Source organism: Neopsephotus bourkii, unplaced genomic scaffold (assembly GCF_033783945.1).
Source record: "Neopsephotus bourkii isolate Nb327-2 ecotype Australia unplaced genomic scaffold, CSIRO-AGI_Nbou_v1 NB_994, whole genome shotgun sequence".
NCBI lineage: Eukaryota > Metazoa > Chordata > Aves > Psittaciformes > Psittacidae > Neopsephotus > Neopsephotus bourkii.
The window spans coordinates 2280241-2299692 of NW_026901486.1; the positions used below are offsets into that span (position 1 = coordinate 2280241).

A 19452-nucleotide genomic window follows, 5' to 3' on the forward strand; every position below is an offset into this window, starting at 1 on the left:
TATATTGATATGTCATGGGAGAGTGAGGAGAAGAAAGAGAAGTCTCTGTTAATGTTTATTAACTGCTGATGTCCTCTCATCCTGACTCTGTCTTCACATCTGATTTCCTTCCCCATCTTGTTTTGAAAGGGGCAGGTAAGCCACCTGCCACAGTTGTTGTTATTGGCCTCTGCCCTGAAACACCTTCCCCTTAAAACACCTTCCTTTGTTGTTACCAATATATGCCCTACTAGAGAGAGATAGAGGACTCAGCTGATCGTAGGTACTTGGAAGAGGTAGACCCATATGTACCTACAAGGTGATCTAAGGTTGCCACCTCAGCAACCTTCTTGACCTGTTGCTCAAGTCAGGCAATACCATCTGTATGGTTGTACCCCATAGGTTACAGGGAATGAGCAGTGCAAATAAATCAAGGTCAGAATGAATTACTGGAGGACTTCGTAAGGTGGAAAAAGTTATCAGGGCAAGTTGCTCTAACTTTGTGAAAAATACGGTTTTCTCTGAAATGAAGATATTTTGTGTATTAAAGCTACTTGTCACTACAGCTCCTGCAATTTCCCACTCAGGAATACCACCTTAGCTGTTCCTTTTCTAGTTGATATCTTGTGATACATGTAATGACAGGCAAACAATTAGCAAAGCAAGAATACTTCTGGATATAGCTTCAGGGCTGGCTAGAAGTGGGCAAGAGACTAAAAGTCATAACTAAATAATGGCTAAAACATGTTAGGTAAACTGGTTGCTTTCACATAAGAAGGTTGTGATAATTTGCTGAAAAGTTTAATTTTGTGAAACCATGACTTTGTGTTAATTTAGGGGTGGTTTTTTGAGGGATGGGGTCTTGCATTTCAGTCAGTTTTTTATAAAAAGGCTTTCTAAGGGGGCACATGCAGTCTATCTTATTAGTGTGAGGAATCACATCTTTCCATTTTTAGCTGTCGTTGGCTGAACAGTTCTTGTTACTGCTGCCAGCTAATAGAGTTGCTTCTCTAGCTCAGTGGGTAGAGACATGTGCTGTCTAACTGCTCAGCCTGTCTAATTGCATCATTACAGTCCATGCTGACTGTCTAATCTGGCCATATAGAGTAATTAAAGTTGCCCCACTACTGAGCTGCTGGTGCTGGGCATCAGTGCCTGGCACTCCCTTGCAGTGAGTTTGTTCTTCAGGTGTAGCTCAGACATTTACTGTCTCTTGGGTGTATTCTGTGGATATAGCGGTGGCTTCTGCCAGCATTTAGATAATCTTAGCAAATTGTGTGGTTTAGTATCTGGAAAGAAGAAGGTTCTCTAGCTAACTCTGCAGACCTGCTTAGATGCATATAATTTGCAGACGTTTAGAAATCCAAACTCAACTCTTCTCTATGGTGTTGCCCCTTAAGAAATCAGGAGATAAAAAAACCACAGCTATTTTATTTTCTCAGCTCTGAAGAGTCAATATGGTAGCTGAGAATGATCAAGTAACAGGGATGTGCCTCACACACACTGTTGTTTCACTGGGTGTGCTTCACCACCAGCCGTGGTAGGTGACGTTGTCCATCATGTGTTGCAGTGATCCAGCCAGAAATGGTCTCTATAGTCTTTTAGCTGGACTTTGGCAGAGACACCACAAAGAACTGATCTTAGTGCACAGGAGGATATTGATGTATACCTTCCCTGTTGCTTTTTGCTACTTTTAGATGTCTTTTGGGACTCTAGGTGTTTAACAGTAGTGCTAAGAGTTCCTTTCTTCTATTTTACCTTGGTATAACCTTGAGTTGCAGAAATGACATACCAGGAAGTGACACTAGAAACTTAAAAACAGTATTGCAGTTAAAGCAAACATGTATTGTTAAAATCCTTCTGAGGTGAAGTAACATCATTCTTTGTTGTTACACCATGTCATACAAATTTAAAAGTTGGTTTGCTGTAGTTAGATACTCAGTGTGTTTCTGTTCCAAAATAGAAAAAAATGCATAGGCAGAAATATCTCCCTGTGAATGGGATTGATGTCTAATGCAAGCTGAAAGCAGTAAACATGTAGTCAGCATCCTGAGCTGTTTGGCCCCACTGTGAAGTGTTGAAGGTGGGAGGAGTGAATTACTTCTAAACATCAAGTTCTTTTGCAGGGCTAGAACCCCAGTCACCTCCAAAAGCCCTGGTGGGGACAACATCAACAGGACCAGCTCCACTGAGCTCCCGCACCCAGACGAAGGTGAATGAAGATGAACTTGATCCAACCTGTGCAGCTGCCACACTGAAACTTATCAGAGACAAACTACCAAAGTTACCACCTCCACATGCCAGGTTATCTTTGTTTTGATTCCTGTAGAAACCTCTTGCTCTTGTATTTATCACTCACAGAAGCACACAGAAAAACACTCATGAACTAGGCAAGCTGCTAAAGATGTCTTGGTTTTGGTTTGGTTACAATTTTCTACTTAAATGCACATTCAGTGCTTAATATTTGGGATGTTGTTAGTGATTACACCAGGATCTTAAGGAATCTTTTACTATGCACTTGATTTAGGTTTTATTTGGTGTGACATCTATGAAAATATAAAGTGACCTCTCCAAACAAGCAAACAAAAAATCCCCATTTATTGAGGTAATTTTTGATTTGCAACTAAACTGAAAATATCCTAATAATACATTGGGAAGTATTTTCAACCATCTCTTGGTTCCTACTGCCTTATGCTGTCAGTGCTGCCTGGAAATGTGTTACACTGATTCCAAAGATGTATTTGTTGTCAATCCTTTTCAAAGCTTGGTGTAACTCCAGCCTTGTCTAGCGTTTATCTGTGATACGGGGATAAGACTGGAGTAATCTGCTTTAGTGGTGTGTTCCTGAAAAGATATTTCTGCACTGGCCTCCAAAACCTGACAGACTGAAATGTAACCAAGTTAAAGGGGTTTGCTTCATTAGAAGTCCAGAGTTTGGAATATTTAGGTGTACATTATGACTTTTAAACTTTAAAAATATAATGTTTCAGTAAGGTGAACCAGACCATTTGAGGTTTTGTCAGTGACTACCCAAGGTCTCCACAGTAGTACTCTTGTATTTTGAGGACTAATGAATTCTATAGTGGTATTGTACAGTAAGTATTATAAACCTGCAAGATGATATTATGCCAACAAAAGAAAAGACTGCAATCAGTTTGACTCCCAAACTCATGACATACAAACATGGACATGAGTTTACCGAAGCATCTGTTAGATGTACAGCATGCATGATCCATTACTGTCTCTATTAGATCTCTGCACCCATGGTATAACATCTGTTAGCTGGCTCTCGCTGAATGTGCAGTTAAGCTTCGTGGTGCAGTGTGCTGTATGTAGAGTGCATGGAGTTGTAGTTTGTATTCTTTTTTCCTTACAAAAAAAAAGACAACACAGAATAACTCTGTAAAAGCAATTGTAGTCCTAGATCTAACATAATAATAGTGTTGGTGTGAAAATCTAGTGCAAACACGAAGAGTTGCTGTGGTCATTGCTGTTCTCTATTGACTTTTCATTAATTTTCTCCAGTGACTCTGCAACTACTGGGCCAGCAGGCTTCGAAGAGCTTGACAGTAAGAGAAAAAAACTAGAAGAAGAAAGAGCTAAAGCTCCTCTCATGCCTTTTGGATTAGATCTTCACTACTGGGGACAGGATCAGCCAAGTGCTGGGAAGATTCTCAAGTAATGCTCTTTTTCTTTTAAGACAAATTAAACAAATATATAGATTTACGTGTACTCAGAGGTCATGCAGTGGGGTGACTCCCATTTCTTTTGATAATTACTTTTCTCCTTTCACTTGTGTTGTAGGATCCATAAACAAAGTCAGAAATTCTACCTTTAAATGATATTTGTTTTGAGAAGATGTGATACTAATTAAATATCCTTTGATGCTTAAAGTACTTTTTTTCCTCCCCTTCTCTTTTTGTGTTGGTCTGTTATCTGCAGCATGGCATCACTTACTCCAATTTAAACTGGTACCTCATTATGCAAAGTGCTGTGCAAGTGCAGGATAGGCATTCCTTCTGATGAAGACTTTACAGGCTAAATAAATAGCAGGCAAGGTAGGAGAAAGGCTGGGGAGTGCCTTTAGAGTGGTAACTGAAGAAATTGGTATGCTTGTTCAGTCACACAAGAAAGAGGTGGCAGTTACAGGGTGTGAATTTGGATCTCTCACTTTCCATTCTTGTCTGGGAAGGTTTTGTTTCTTGGTCTTGAAGCACTGCTGACTTTGGGAAAGCTTTAGCAATGCTGGGGAGAAGAGATGTTAAATATACATCGGAACTTGTTTCTAGCAATCAGGTTTTTAAGTCCTTCAGCACTAGCATTTTTATATGAAAGTTGGGATACAAAATCCTTCCTCTGTGTATAAATATCATTAAGTCTGCTAGAACATTAATATCAGTGTGTACTATACCTGGCTTGAATAAGGCAAAAATCATTGACTTGGCTGAGTTGCAAATCAAACTCTTATATTCTTAGCAGTATTACTTTACCTTAGTTTGTTTTCTTACAAAAAAAACAAACCCAGGCCATAATCACAGTGTTTGCAGAAAGGAACAAGAGAAAAGCCTTGCTGCTGGACCTGATTGCATAAACACAGAATATCTTTTAAATTACTGAAAGCCAGCAAAATATTAGTGTTTTAATACAGTCGGTCCAAGCTTTGGGTTCTGCCTCATGGGATGTAAGCTCTTCAAAGCCTATAAAATGGTTAAGATTTTCAGCAGGGCTCTAAGAAGCATTTGTCTGTGATAATGCCAAAAAGGTAGTAAGGCTTTATTTTACATTGCAAATGAGTTATTCAAGTCATAAGTGAAATCAGAAGCATATTTCACTGCCTGTCTGCTTTGTGCTGTACTGTTTTATTTTTATGCTTTCCAATAAAATAGAGGGCACACTTCTGAACCTCCTAGTCTATAACTACGGATATGCCAATCTAACTAAAGATAATTTAAGTAACTCTGTGCACACAATACCATTGACCCCAGGTATAAAATATATTTATTGGGAAATTAAGGAAGTCATTGGCTAAATCCTTTAAGTTTTCTGTATGCACACATACCATCTCTAGAAGATGCCTAGGGAAAAAAAAACAAACCTAAAAATCAGACAACACATATAGAATGTGTATGGAATTTGAATTTTTAAAATCTGAAGTGGAAGAGTCTTTCTCCTTCACCTATTTAACAGTACATTTACTTAATTGCAGCATTCACAATAAATTGAGATTTTAATAGAATGCAGCTACCAGGAAGATGATTTTCTAAAGCTTTGTTCAGCTGGTAAATGGTGAACTATCGCCTTCCCTAGAAGGTGATGGTAACTGTGGGCTTTACAAAAACCTTGTACCAAACCCTTTTCCCTACTTCTGCCTTTGTTCACAGGACTCACTAAGTTAGTTTAAGGACTGTTAAAATGAGTGTAGAAAGCTCTAATAGTACTTTCTTAGGGGGGAAGAGAGTGTATACTGCACAGTGCTGTACTGTGTAGAGACTATGCCAGTTTAACTGACTGTTTTGTATAGCATGGACCTTCCAAACTCATCTACCCTCCTCCTTGAATTAAATTAGGATCATAAGTAAACTAGCTGGTGCAGCAGTTCTTATAACTGTGACTAGGATATTTTAATGATCTTATTTAGCTCTTCCTCCTAAATGCATCATACATTTACATTATTCAGGTTTTTGATATAACCTTCACATCAGCTTAGGAATGAAGTTGGTACAGATTTGTTGAAGGAGTGCAGCATTTCTCCAGGAACTTAGTCTTAGATTTCAGTTAACCACTACTTGTCTTTTATTCCTCCTAATGTATAACTATGTAATTTCCATTAAAACTTCTGTTATTTGTCTAGATCAGTAACCGTCATTTCTATGAGTGTGAGTGGGGTGATGATCTGTTAATTATCTGTTTTCCTTCTGATTCCTCTTACAAAAAAGTTTCACTTGTCACATGCATTGTTTTGAAAGATTTCGTGTTCTGCCTTTTTACAATGTTGCTTACATTGCAACAGCAGGAAAGCAGAAAGCTTAGGGAATTCACACTGCTTTGTTCTTTTCTCACCTGCGTATAAGTCATGCTGGGAGAAAATTAAGTCCCATGCTTGTAGTAAACAATATTTATGAATATCTGTGTAGAAATCAGGCTATTTTAAGTCAAATTCCCAAATAGTGATTGATGACATATAGAGTAAAATATTTATCTTCATTTTCTTGGGATTTGTAGGATGCAGATTTGGAGGGGGAGATATAAAATAGGTCTTTTTCTTAATTGGGAAGGTTGGCATGCACAACTGTTAAATGCTGCTTCATTCTCATGTAATTGTAATTTGATAATTTAGAGGGGGAGCAGAGTTCAGACCACCAAAGGACACCAGAATTTTACAAAGGGATTCTGTAAGGCTACCTTGCACATAGAAATCCTGTGTGGTGTCTTCTTAGCAATGCTTTCCCCTTAATGTGTTTGTAAGGTTAGTAACACAGAGCCAGCAGTCAGTGTTGTTTTCAGAATTATTTTCAAGCTAAACAAATAAGAAACCTATTTCATTCTTGTAGTCCTGTCTGTTGTATACTCATGCCACATAATTCCTGAAGCTAAAATACTTCATTCAAATGTCTGACTAAAGTCATGTTGGTGTATTATAAAGATTCTTAGAGCTTTTCTGTTTAGGCTATAGTTTGCAGAATTGAAAACTTTTTATTTTAAACAAAAAAATTGTGGAAACACATTATAATGTTTAATGTTAAAGTAGCCTCTACTCTATCTCTTTTGCCTTTATCACCTCAATTACCAGAAGAAAGTTATTTGTACTTTATAGCAGCTTAAAATTCTTCTAGCGCTAACAAGATCTATTCTAGGAAGACATTACTGGATAACATCAATGTCTTCAACAAGGACTTGACTTGCTGAACATTTTCCTGAAGATCTGGCAAATCCTAGAATGGCTTCAAAATCGCTTGATCCCTATTTTAGCCTACTTCTAATCTCTTTACATAGTTTTAAATGGTCAACTATTGCAGTAAAGCCAGCAGCTGTGTATGTTGTAGGTTGCAAAGGTCAAATCGTTTCCTCTAGCTTTTTTTTTTTCCCTTATCAACTGCTGAAAACTTGCTTAGGTAAAATTCGTCAAAACTCGTCAGGCCCACTACAGTAATGCTTTAAGTGCTTCGTGGAACTGAGATTGTGATTAGTGAAGCCAGTGTTCATGTGTGCATGGCTGTGACATAAGGCAAAGTCTCAGATGGCATCCAAAGATACTAACAAGTGAGAGGAATTGGATATGGATAGAGGAAATCCTCTTGTATAAGTCTGAGGTGGATTGGGTGGAAAACCTATGTGGAAGAAAGTGATTGTAAAGTATCTTTTATGAATTAAAGGATATCCTTCTCAAGATGTGTCATCTAGGGATATCCACACACAGGCTGGATTTTTTTTTTTTTCCCTCTTAGTTTAGCTGTATTTTTAACTCTTGAACTTATTTTTCCTTAAATTTGGGATGGGATTGTTGTTGTTTAACTTCAGATGTCTTAAAGTTAAATATCTGAGTTTAAGCTGGTCACCCTGATTTGTTTTCATGATTAGCAGAAAGAAACATTTATCAGAGGGACAGTGAATTGCATCCTAAGACTGGCATCTAAAATGTCAGGTAATCACTCCCTGGGGTTGCCTGTTTTCATTATTGGCATCCTAGGGTGGTTAAAATGAAATTGTATGACTACTATTAAGAAGATTTGAAAATACTCCATCACTCAAGGGCTCTTGCTCCCCTTCTCTCCCACTCCCACATCCACTGTCATGATACTAATCTTCCATTTGCCTATATAATTACCTGTGTAAATATAGGAAAGAACTCTAATTTTAAAATAGATTTCCAATGGGTTAGCTTAATTTCCTAGAGGAACACTTGTAAGTTTCTCAGACTTATGGACACTGTATAAGAAAACCTGGAATAATGAACCTTTATAAGGTTCAGCTGCTTGTTTGCTCTCATCCTTGGTCTCAGTATATTGCAACACTGATTTCAGCTGCTGCTTCTCTGCTGCTACAGGAATACAGTTACCAGGAGAAGTTAAGATCAAACTTTTTCCTCCCTAATCTATCTTCTGTGTTTGATCACAGAAGTATTTTGTTAGGAAGGATGTTAATTACAGAGTTATGAAGTTATTCACTGAAACTGGGTATCAGATAACTGACGCTGAATGTCAGATCATGAGCTAGAGCTAAGCCTCCTAATAGGTTGGTAGGTTAGACAAGAAATCAATACTAGACAGGCTTTGGTGGTATTTGAAAAACATCTTCATAATACAGGAGTCATAAGAAAGAATGTTAGATTCCTAGTTTTTTTCTAACTCACTAGTAAAGCTTCCTTTCCTTTTCCATGTAAGTTCACCACAGGATGATACTGACATCTGTATGTGCTTTCTTACAACTTTGTGAATAATTTTCATCTGTTGTTTCCCCAGATTTGCTTCTGAGCATCGATTTTGGGCACCCCGTGAAGTAGAGGAAGAGGTGGAAAATAAAGAAATAAGTGAAATGTTGAAAACTAGATACATCACATTTGCTGGCAAGTTTGAACCAGTGAAACATAAATGTCGAGCACGGATGCCTGATGGAAGGCTGTGTGAAAGACAAGATCGGATTAAGGTGGGCACTTTTGAGACCTCACCCGGAGTACTGTGTGCAGATCTGGTGTCCTCAACATAAAAAGGACATGGAACTGTTGGAACAAGTCCATAGAAGGGCCACGAGGATGGTCAGGGGACTGGAGCACCTCCTGTATGAAGATAGGCTGAGAAAGTTGGGGCTGTTCAGCCTGGAGAAGAGAAGGCTGCGTGGAGACCTCATAGCAGCCTTCCAGTATCTGAAGGGGCCTATAGGGGTGCTGGGGAGGGACTCTTCATTAGGGACTGTAGTGACAGGACAAGGGGTAACAGGTTGAAACTTAAAACAGGGGAAGTTTAGATTGCATATAAGGAAGAAATTCTTTATTGTTAGGGTGGTGAGGCACTGGAATGGGTTGCCCAGGGAGTTTGTGAATGCTTCATCCCTGGCAGTGTTCAAGGCCAGGTTGGACGAAGCCTTGGGTGATATGGTTTAGTGTGAGGTGTCCCTGCCATGGGTTGGGTTGTCCCTGCCACGGGTTGGAGGTAGATGATCTTAGGTTCCTTTCCAACACTGACTATTCTATGATTCTAAGTTACCTAACTTCCAGGATATGTGCTATATGGAGAAGATCTTATTAAAACATGTCCATGAACATTGATTTCACACTGCAAATATAGCTTCAGGCAGTAGAAGGTAATTGTATCTGGAGAAATTTCCCTGCCCATGGCCGGGGGGATTAGAACTAGATGATCTTAAGGTCCTTTCCAACCCAAACCATTCTATGATTCTAAATTTACTATTTATATGTGTTTCATATGGGAAGAATCCTTTTGGTAAGGAAGCTGTGAACATTTAAGGAACTTTCAGATATTTTTGGCATTTTTATTTATACTTTACATATTACATATGAGTACATATACCTGTCAGTAAAGCAGAGACAGTTGCTGAAAAGTTCTTCACATTTAAAGGCGCATTTGATATTAACTGTATTTAGAAACTTGGGTGTTTGAGGGGCAAATTAGGTTTTATGAAAGCTAAATCCTATGCAACCTTAAATTATGAGCCCTATGAGCAGAAATACTTTGCTTAAGTACTTTGTTCAAATACCCCTGTTCTTCCTCTGTTATCTGAGATTGAAGGATCTGAATGCGCTAAAATACTTTAAATGGGATTGTTACATGATCGGGATATAGCATAAGCAACAACATACGATGCAGCATTGGTGCCCTTGTGACTTGACAGGGTGTACTGCCTGACCGCTTGAAATTGGATATTCATATCACAAAGAGCTTATTTCTTTGAGATCATGAATATATTAAACACATGGTATGTATGGGATCTTCATACTTTCTAAGGGGAATGAGAATCAAGTAGAGGGTTTTGTTGCTTGATTCCAGTGTCTGACTTTAAACTGTGTTATATAACATGTAAGCATATTCTTTCCATTCAGGAGCTAACCTTTTTTTTTTCTCCCTTTCTTTCTGAAGTGTCCTTTCCATGGAAAGATAATTCCTCGGGATGAATCCGGGATTCCCATAAATGCTGAGGACAGAGCCAGAGAAGAAAAGATGCGGTTTGAGAAGCAAGCAGCTCATCCAGGTTTGTGTCTATATAACATCTTAAAAACAAACCCAAACCAAAAAATACTAAGCCAGAGGTAGGAGATAAGTTTTAAATGGAAGCTTCATATCCTTATCGTCTATATGTTTGTTTATATATTATATGCAGTATTCACAATACCTACAATTTATTTATAATCTATACAAGTATTGTATAGATTGTAACTACATAGTATCTATTTCATATATTGTATCTATATATTGTATCTATGAATAGATGCAGCGTAGATGCACGTTGGACAACAGTCTCCCTCTGTATAGGACGTTTGTTGGACGACAAATGTGACAGGCTGTATGAAGAGCTGACACTTTTGTGGGTAAAGGCAGAGGCTGAGATCCATAGAACTGGATCGTATTTCTGTTTTGCTCATAACCATATTCTCTCATTTAAATTCCTGTTGATTCTAATTTGCAGATCATTTGCAGTGATTCTTACTTATGTGGTAAATATGGATCCGTGTGTACACTGAATAAGGTTAACATTGCATTTGTTCTTTATTTCCAGTAGTTACAATGTTTCTAATGCTTCTCAGACAGATGAGTTATAGCCTTTATCTTAAGGAACATGTTTATTAAGGACAATTAAACTTGTTTCGTGGGAAATGCTTGACATGTTTCCATGCTTCTGAAAAGAATTTGTCTTATCTTGCTGGTCCCTAAAAGCTGTGATTTCTGTAATGTAATGCTGATATAATCAGGATCACTGTGTTACCACGGATATTGGCAGAGTTGGTTTTTGCCACAATGTAGGAACTTGTTTTTCCTATATCTGTTCATATCATATTCTCTGTTTCCTATATCTACTCACTTACTACTTGTGTTTTAGAAGAATTCTTAGACTTGCTATGTTATGCATCTGTGCAGCACCACTAGAAAATACTCTAAACTAGGGAAGCCCTCACCTCGGGCTTTATTGGCATTATAACTAGGCTGGATGTTCTAATAGGCATGATGTTTGTGATGGGCTTGGGGAAAAGAGCAAGCAGACCTCTGCTATTTAATTGCTTACATGTTACTATGCAATACTCTGGATTTCATTTTCAAACAATGAGGATAGACAACAAAACTAACAGTCTTCTCCTTGTGTCCTGTATGCTGCTTTCAGGTGAGGAGGGAAGGCTTATCCTTCCCCAAGATTATTTGGGCATTTTTAGCCAGGATAAAGCTCTGTACTACTAGGTAAGGAATACAGGCAATGAAAAAGACAGCAAACAATGAATATGCAGGCAGGAAGCCTTCCAAGAAGAATGAGGGACTTTTTTGCAATAGTAGAACTAAACCTCATTAGTAATGGACAGAAGGTAGGTTTTCATAGAGTGCCAGGGGGATTGCAACCGGGGAACTATTGGAAGTTGATGGACTGCAAAGGAAGATGGGAGAGAGGGATCTATCCAGCAAAGACGTAGTGTGTAATTGGAGGGGACAGATTTGTTTTCAGAGCTTTTATTTAACCTGTCTTCCTCCAGAAGACCTTAGTTTTCTCCGTTTTAAGGTCTAGGTGAGTGTTCTGCATTCTAATTAAACTTACCTATAGGCTTTATCAATTTGATAACTTGTAGTATGCTCCCTTCAAAGAGTTAGTTCTCCCTTAAGCTCTCAGTATTTCATCACTTTCACAGTCATATATGTTATTAATGAGGCTTACTAAACCTTCCACGAAACCCCTTTAGAGCATAATGAACAGTTGTTGGTCTGTTATCCAAAAAGGTCTATGTCAAATCAATGTGCTTTTAAATACACAATTCATCCACCCAGTTTCCTTTAATACTGATCTGGCTGTCTTTGAGTTACTGTGCTTGGCAGTTACCAGCACCCCCCAAATGCAGAGGGTACTGAACACCTTCTGGTATTTGCATGTGTCAAAGTGCTGTGTTTACAGGCAGTTTCCATTCTTGCCCATGTGGAGTGAAGTGCTCTAAACTGGCATGCAGGCAACAGCATGGGCACAGCTGGATTGTGAAACCAGGGCAGTGGTTTGGGTGTTGTGCAAAAAGGAGAGCTCCCAACTTAGTTATTATCATAGAATCACAGACTGGTTTGTGTTGGAAGGGACCTTAAAGCTGATCTAGTTCCAACCCCCTACCATGGGCAGGGACACCTTCCACTAGAGCAGGTTGCTCCAAGCACCATTCAACCTTGCCTTGAGCACTGCCAGGGATGGGGCACAACTTCTCTGGGTAACCTGCGCCAGCGCCTCACCACCCTTGCACTAAAGAACTTCCTTATATCTAATCTAAATGTCCCCTTTGCCAGTTTAAAGCCATCCTCCCTTGTTCTATCCCTACATGCCCTTGTAAAATGCCCCATCCCAGCTTTCTTGAAGTTTAGGTACTGTGTACCCACTTTAGGTACTGAAAGCTGATCTAAGGCCTCCCCTGAGTCTTCTCCAGGCTGAACCAGCCCAACTCTCTCAGTCTGTCTCCAGAGCAGAGGTGCTCCAGCCCTCTGAGCATCTTCATGGCCTCCTCTGAATTCGCTCCAACAAGTCCATGTCCCTCTGTCATGAGAGCAGTCGGGGGAGAGAATCACCTTACTCTATGGGCTGGTCATGTTGCTGGTGATATAGCCCAGGACATGTTTGGCTTTCTGGGCAGCAAGTGCCTACTGCTGGCTCACGTTGAGCTTCTCATTAACCAACACCCCTCAGTGCTTCTCAGGACTGCTCTCAATCCAGACAAATCTAAACTGTGTTTAAGCTAGCAAATTAAGCTAGTAGGTGTTCTTGAGGGACTAGTTTCAAACTAGAAACTAATAGTCTTGGTATAAAAATCACTTGCACTGAAAAATATTGATTTATATTTTCTGTGAAATTGCCATTGCTTTAGGCTAGACATAATATTTATTTTTATTACAGTGTCAGCTTGGTGTTGTTAGAGGCTTCTCACCTCTGGCCCACACGGGTGTGTATGTTAGTCCCAAACCAGTGTTGACATCGCTGCGTTGCATTATTGAGTGCTGTTGTTAAGCTGAGATGTCATACAGGGGTCCAGCCAGTCTGCCTGGGGAGATACTGGACAAGCTGTAGTGCTTAGTTTATTGGACAAAACCTTGCAGGTTTATAAAGCCATATATAGATATACACATATATATATATACACATTTATATATATGCATGCACATATACCAGGTGTCACTAAATATTTTTATCCACTTGTGCTGTTTTCTTTGTTTCTCACTAGTTTTATATTTATTTTATAGTATTTTCTTCAACCTTTGAAAATGGCCTTTTGTTTGTTTGGGCTTGTGGTTTGGAGTTGGTTTCCATTGGGATGTGTTTGGTTTGGATTCTGTTTACTCCTTATTTCAAAGGAGTTGAAGCAAGTCTGAACAGTGCTGCTGTGGGAAATAATACAAGTGGGAATCCACTCTGTACTGTAAGTGCTTTGGTCTTACCATTGACAGCATCATTTGCTAATGACAACAGTTTGAAAAATTCTGAGACGACATTAAAAGATGAGGTGAGGTTAAATTGCACCAAAATTCTTCCTACAAGTTTTCCTATTGGATAGTAGGTTTATTTTCATCCTCGAGTAATTGAAGTGGAAAACAATTCTGTAAAATAATACAGTTTGTGTGATAATGCCCATGTTTTGACAACACTGCCATTGATATTAAAGAGCATTTTTTAACTTAGTATAAGATTTTTAACTCTTAACTAATGTCCACAAAATGGTGTTTTGGGCTTTTCAGTCCTGAAACAATGAACCAGGTGGGATTATGCTGACCTGCTAATCTGCAGCGTTCATCCTTTTCCATTAGTTCTCACACAGGAGCAAATTACGTGCCTATTTTTTGTGTCAACCCTGAAGAGTATCTGGTTTTTCAGCCCTTAGTGACTTGTTAACAAACAGGTATCAGGACAGGCTGGTGAAGGCAGGCCGCTGGCCAGTCAGATGTGAAATAGCATCTCTTTACTAACTACGGTATTGATTCCCGCCTACCCTTGCAAACTGTGTAATTTTCTTTTCCCTGCTGTTAAACTCAGTAACAATGTATAAAGAGCTTTAGGGGCCCATCAATGCTCAAAAAGGCTGCTCTTCCCTGGCATTCTATTGATTTTTCTCAAAGGCTTTTAAATTGCTCCTTCATTTTACTCAAATGCTCATTTCATCTCTACTGGATGCCGGCATTTTTTCGTTGTGTTTAAACAATTGCTCCATTCAGGGGGTTCCTAAACTGTGACGCCTTCTTATTACTGGGAGATAAACTGTTTAGACAGTTTTCCTTAATCTTGGATTAATCGTTCCTGTATCTGAATTGTGCTGTTATGTATTCCTTCAAAAAAAGAAGTCTGAGGTCTTGCAATCCATCAATTATATGTGTTCTATTTTCTCCCTCTATACTCCTGCTCAGTTCCTTGCACAGCTTCATTTTCCTCTTGCTTTTGGTGTGTTGGATTTTAATCGGTCCTTGCTTTCACATATAGCTGGTTAGATCTAACCTTTCCTTGGAAAATTGCTCTGGTATTCCTAAACGTTGTGTTCTTAAGTGAGGACATAGCCTCTGACCTTCCTGAAATGTTGTTAGCAATACTTCTCACACTCAGTGACTTACACACAGTTACTTGTTGTGTAAGTGAAATTGTAGAGTTGTTCAGGACTGTTTATTTTTCTATACCTACATAGATGTTAAATAAGAGTAGTAGACATTAGTGTTAGAATGTCTGCAGGCAAAAAAGACTGACAGACGTACGAGAACTATATAACGAATGGTAGCTGTTGGTTGTTAAATTACAGAATTCTGACAGTTATGCTGAGTTTGGACCATGTTATTCTTTGAAGTGATGCTTGCTACATTTTTTTCCTAACCCCTGTGCTTAAAGTCTTTATAATGCAAAGCCATTTTCCTAACTTTGCCCTTGAAGATATCCATCCTCTGGCCACATTTTTACTTTCTACTGTGTTACCTTGTTCTGATATGCAAGGCTTTACTACAGGTGAAAGACCACAGTTTCCTTAAAGAGTTTACAGTTTTTCCTGTGGTGGCATCTCTGATCAGAATCCATTACAGGGTACAGTTGGATTCCGAAGCATTAAAGTTTTGATAAAACCATAAAACAAGTTTTCAATGAGATAAATTTAACTCTTATTATTGTGAAGAGAATAAACTTGATTTAGACATCTTTTTCAGATGCAAAATTTGGCTCATGGCAACAGGGTCATGTTGTCTTACTCACAAGCGCTATTTAGGTGTCAGATACCAGCTCATGTTTAGAAGCAAATATGATTGATGCAGAAGAGTTCCAATGTCATCACCCTACTCTGCTCAAAAGTTGACATGTTCTATTTTGTTTAGGTTTATTTTAAAGCTTACTCAGAATTTATTTCTGGAGATAAGGTGCTCAGCTGCACTGTTGGCCTTTTGTTCCATTTCTAAATAATAATCACTGTGTTTGTGTCACCTTTCTTACATGGAATAGTTTCCTTGGAATTTTGCTGCTGTGGTACTGCAAAAACTTAAGTCTTCCTACAGAACAGTTTTATCTATAACAACTATTAATAGATACTAATCTCAGACTCACAGGGCTTCTTCATCAAGATCTGTCATTTTGGCTAACTCCTTTATCCACCCTTCCTTTGTGTATGCAACTTGCAGCACAGTGACTCTGCCCTCCCCTAGCAGCGACAAAACCTGTACCTTAGAAGAGTCTACATTCTGCCTGGGTTTGGAGTTTCAAAGTGAATGCTTTTTCTTTTAAACAGAATGGCGAGATCCAGAATTCATGAGAGAAATTGAAGCAGCCACAGGAGTGGATCTTGGTTCCTCTAAAATTAATGGAAAAGAAGGGAAAAAAAAAGGGAAGAAGAAAAAATACCCAAATCTGACAGACCTGAAGCAGCAGGCTAACACTTCTCGTTCCCGGCTTGAGAAGAAAGTCTTCAATAAGTAAGATGCTTAGTTCTCTAAAGCCTGATAAGTTGCTGTTTCCTTATGTTTCACTGGTACTTTCTGTTTCTACATTAACATGCACTTCCTAAACAACTTTCTTCACTAACTGCAGAGCAGGAATACCTTCTGTATCTGTGGAGGGTCAAGAGCAGCCAGTACTGATGACCAAGATTATTTGTTTGACAATGTTCAGTTAATTTACAAAATTCCCCTGTGAATGATTTATATTTTTTTTCATCCTTCTCATTTTTTTTTTATCTTTAATTGCTGTACTAGCTTCTCTGGATGATCATTTATTAATCAGATGGATGCTACTTTACGTGTGCAAGTAGTACTGGATCTGGAAAGAAGATGATGTGTTCAAACTGACACAATTTACAGCATCAGAAGCACTGTAGTAGTGTAGATGGAATGAAAATGAAGGTTTTTTTCTTTTGAAAGCCTAAGATAAGCTGTCCTGAGCAGAACTCCAGTTAATAAAAGGATCTGTCAGAACCCCTTGGATTTTGGCATGTTGACAGTTGCCCTCATGCCTCTAGTTTATGCTGAGAGACCTTCCCAAAGTTTTGGCTGTGTGTTTTCTCTCACTCATGGACATACTGAATTGCTAGCTGGGCCTTCCCACCACACAGTGATCCTTCCTCTGTATTGTTCAGGGACACACTGTAATTACGTTTTTCTCCTCCTATACCAAGAGTGCATTCAACTGGTTAAGAATCATAGTATAGTTAGGGTTGGAAAGGACCTTTAGATCATCTAGTTCCAACCCCCCTGCTATGAATATTTGGATCCTTGTGTTATGGTCCTTGTTCATTTAACCCCTGCTGCCCTCTGTAAATATCAAGGCCTGGAACCTACTGCAGGTTTCTTCTCAGTTTAGGAGTCTGGAGATGATTATTCTGTGTACCAGAGACATGTGGACACGGTATTCTTCCCACCATGGTGCTGTTTCAGTATGTATCTCTCTCCTTTCTGCACATGTGAAAACAGTATCTCTTGGCCTAGGTTTAGACTGAGAAGAACCTGTTTGGATGGCACTAGCATTCAGACATGCAGAACAAAGGCACTTCCTTGTCTTCCATAGACATATGTTAACTTTAAAGCAGACACTCTAGCTCAGAGAGAAATGGGAGCCTACGGTTTTAGAATGTATACTATCTCCACATGTCCACTCTGTAATGCTATTTCTAATGTCTAGTCTTGATTAGATGTGGCTGCAGCGTAAATTTGCCTAAGCATGCTCCTCTCTTGATCAAACGGAAAGCAGATGCAGCTATTGAAAGAGTTTCACATGTAAAATTCAAGTAGTCAAAGGAAAGTGAAAAGTTTGAAGTTCTCAAATGAAAAAAGCAAAATTATTATTGTAAGGTCATTAATGGTAGCTTATTCCCTAAACATACTGGATTAGTTGAACAGCATCCAAGGCACAATATTTGTTTAAACTCTGTTTTCCCTTTTCTGCTGTAATGGTTATAATAACCAAGCCAAATCCGCATTGCTTTTAGTCACAGAAATAACACATTTTCTGTGAAATTCTCATCTCACCTATCTTAGAAGTCAGGGACACACAGTTCTAATGATCAGAATTTCATATCAGCTTTCACAAAACAAATTTTAAAAGCTGGTTTTGGTTTACTGTGGTTTGTTCTAATGATTTGAGTGTGTGTTAGTGCCAGGCATAGGGAATCAAACCTGTCATGTTTTAATAGGTTTCATGCTTTGCAGCACTAAATAAGATGATAACCTTGGCTCCTTCTAACAACCCCAAATTACTTGAAATGTATAGGTGATAAACCCAGGCTCTAGTCTGCCAATAAAGTTAAGTGAAATTGCACACAGATCATCAAAGTGGGATCTCATTTCATTTACAGTATCGCACTATCCAGTGGTGCTAATGTAAAACCTACATGACATGAAAGTGTCAAGGCCACTCTGCACTGCTAAAGGCTCACTTTTCTCCTACCAATTAGGCAATATTTGAAGTGCAAACTCATGACCACATTTTCCTTACTCTGGTAACTTTATTGGCAGGATTTTGTTAAAAGCGTACCTCTCCCAAGGCGTTTTTTCAGAATATTCGTTTTCATTACAGTTGTTGCTGAGAAAATCTTTAATCCCACCATTTAGAAGTGTTATTAAGAAGTATTCCCTGTTTTGAGATGTTTCAAAATGGCTTTTGAAATGAAGTTGTTACGGAGAGCCAAAACAGACATCAACTTGCCTCTCAGAGATAGACCCTTCCAGCTCCGCTTCTGTGGTTGTAGGGCCTGATCCCGAAAAAGCCTGGTGCACACTAGTATGTGAACGTCTTGTCTTCTGCACAGCCTTCAGCATCCTCAGATGTGATAAACACAGAGTCTAACAGCGCTAGGCTTGAAACCGTCCATGTGTGATGGAACCTGCCAACTGCATTTTGATGTAGAAATCAAAGGAGACAATCAGTGCCATGTTCTTAAATGAGACATCACAGTATCACAGTATGTTAGAGATTGGAAGGGACCTCAAAAGATCATCTAGTCCAATCCCCCTGCCGGAGCAGGAACACCTAGATAAGGTTACACAGGAACGTGTCCAGGCGGGTTTTGAATGTCTCCAGAGAAGGAGACTCCACAACCTCCCTGGGCAGCCTGTTCCAGTGTTCCGTCACCCTCACTGAGAAGAAGTTTCTTCTCAAGTTTAAGTGGAACCTCTTGTGTTCCAGTTTGTACCCATTGCCCCTTGTCCTATCACTGTTTGCCACTGAGAAGAGCCTGGCTCCATCCTCGTGACACTCCCCCTTCATATATTTATATACACTAATAAGGTCACCCCTCAATCTCCTCTTCTCCAAACTATAGAGACCCAGCTCCCTCAGTCTTTCCTCATAAGGGAGATGCTCCACTCCCTTAATCATCTTAGTTGCCCTGCGCTGGACTCTCTCCAGCAGGTCCCTGTCCTTCTTAAACTGAGGGGCCCAGAACTGGACACAATATTCCAGATGAGGTCTCACCAGGGCTGAGTAGAGGGGAAGGAGAACCTCTCTCGACCTACTAACCACCCCCCTTCTAATACACCCCAGGATGCCATTGGCCTTCTTGGCCACAAGGGCACAGTGTCGGCTCATGGTCACCCTGTCGTCCACCAGGACCCCCAGGTCCCTCTCCCCTACACTGCTCTCTAACAGGTCGTTCCCCAATCTATACTGGAACCTGGGGTTGTTCCTGCCCAGATGCAGGACTCTACACTTTCCCTTGTTATATTTCATCAAGTTATTCCCCGCCCAACCCTCCAGCCTGTCCAGGTCTCTCTGGATGGCAGCACAGCCTTCTGGCGTGTCAGCCACTCCTCCCAGCTTAGTGTCATCAGCAAACTTGCTGATAGT

At 39.5% G+C, this 19452-nt stretch overlaps 1 protein-coding gene across 1 annotated transcript in view; it reads left to right on the top strand.

Annotated features, from left to right (window-relative positions):
* The window catches only part of UVSSA (UV stimulated scaffold protein A), a 54490-nt gene that overhangs the window by 33039 nt on the left and 1999 nt on the right, over positions 1-19452 (top strand). Inside the window, exons 8-12 of the mRNA XM_061359778.1 lie at positions 2106-2283; positions 3505-3657; positions 8439-8622; positions 10071-10182; positions 15905-16088. Of these exons, the coding sequence (XP_061215762.1) occupies positions 2106-2283; positions 3505-3657; positions 8439-8622; positions 10071-10182; positions 15905-16088 (811 nt within the window). The remainder of the gene's footprint in view (positions 1-2105; positions 2284-3504; positions 3658-8438; positions 8623-10070; positions 10183-15904; positions 16089-19452) is intronic.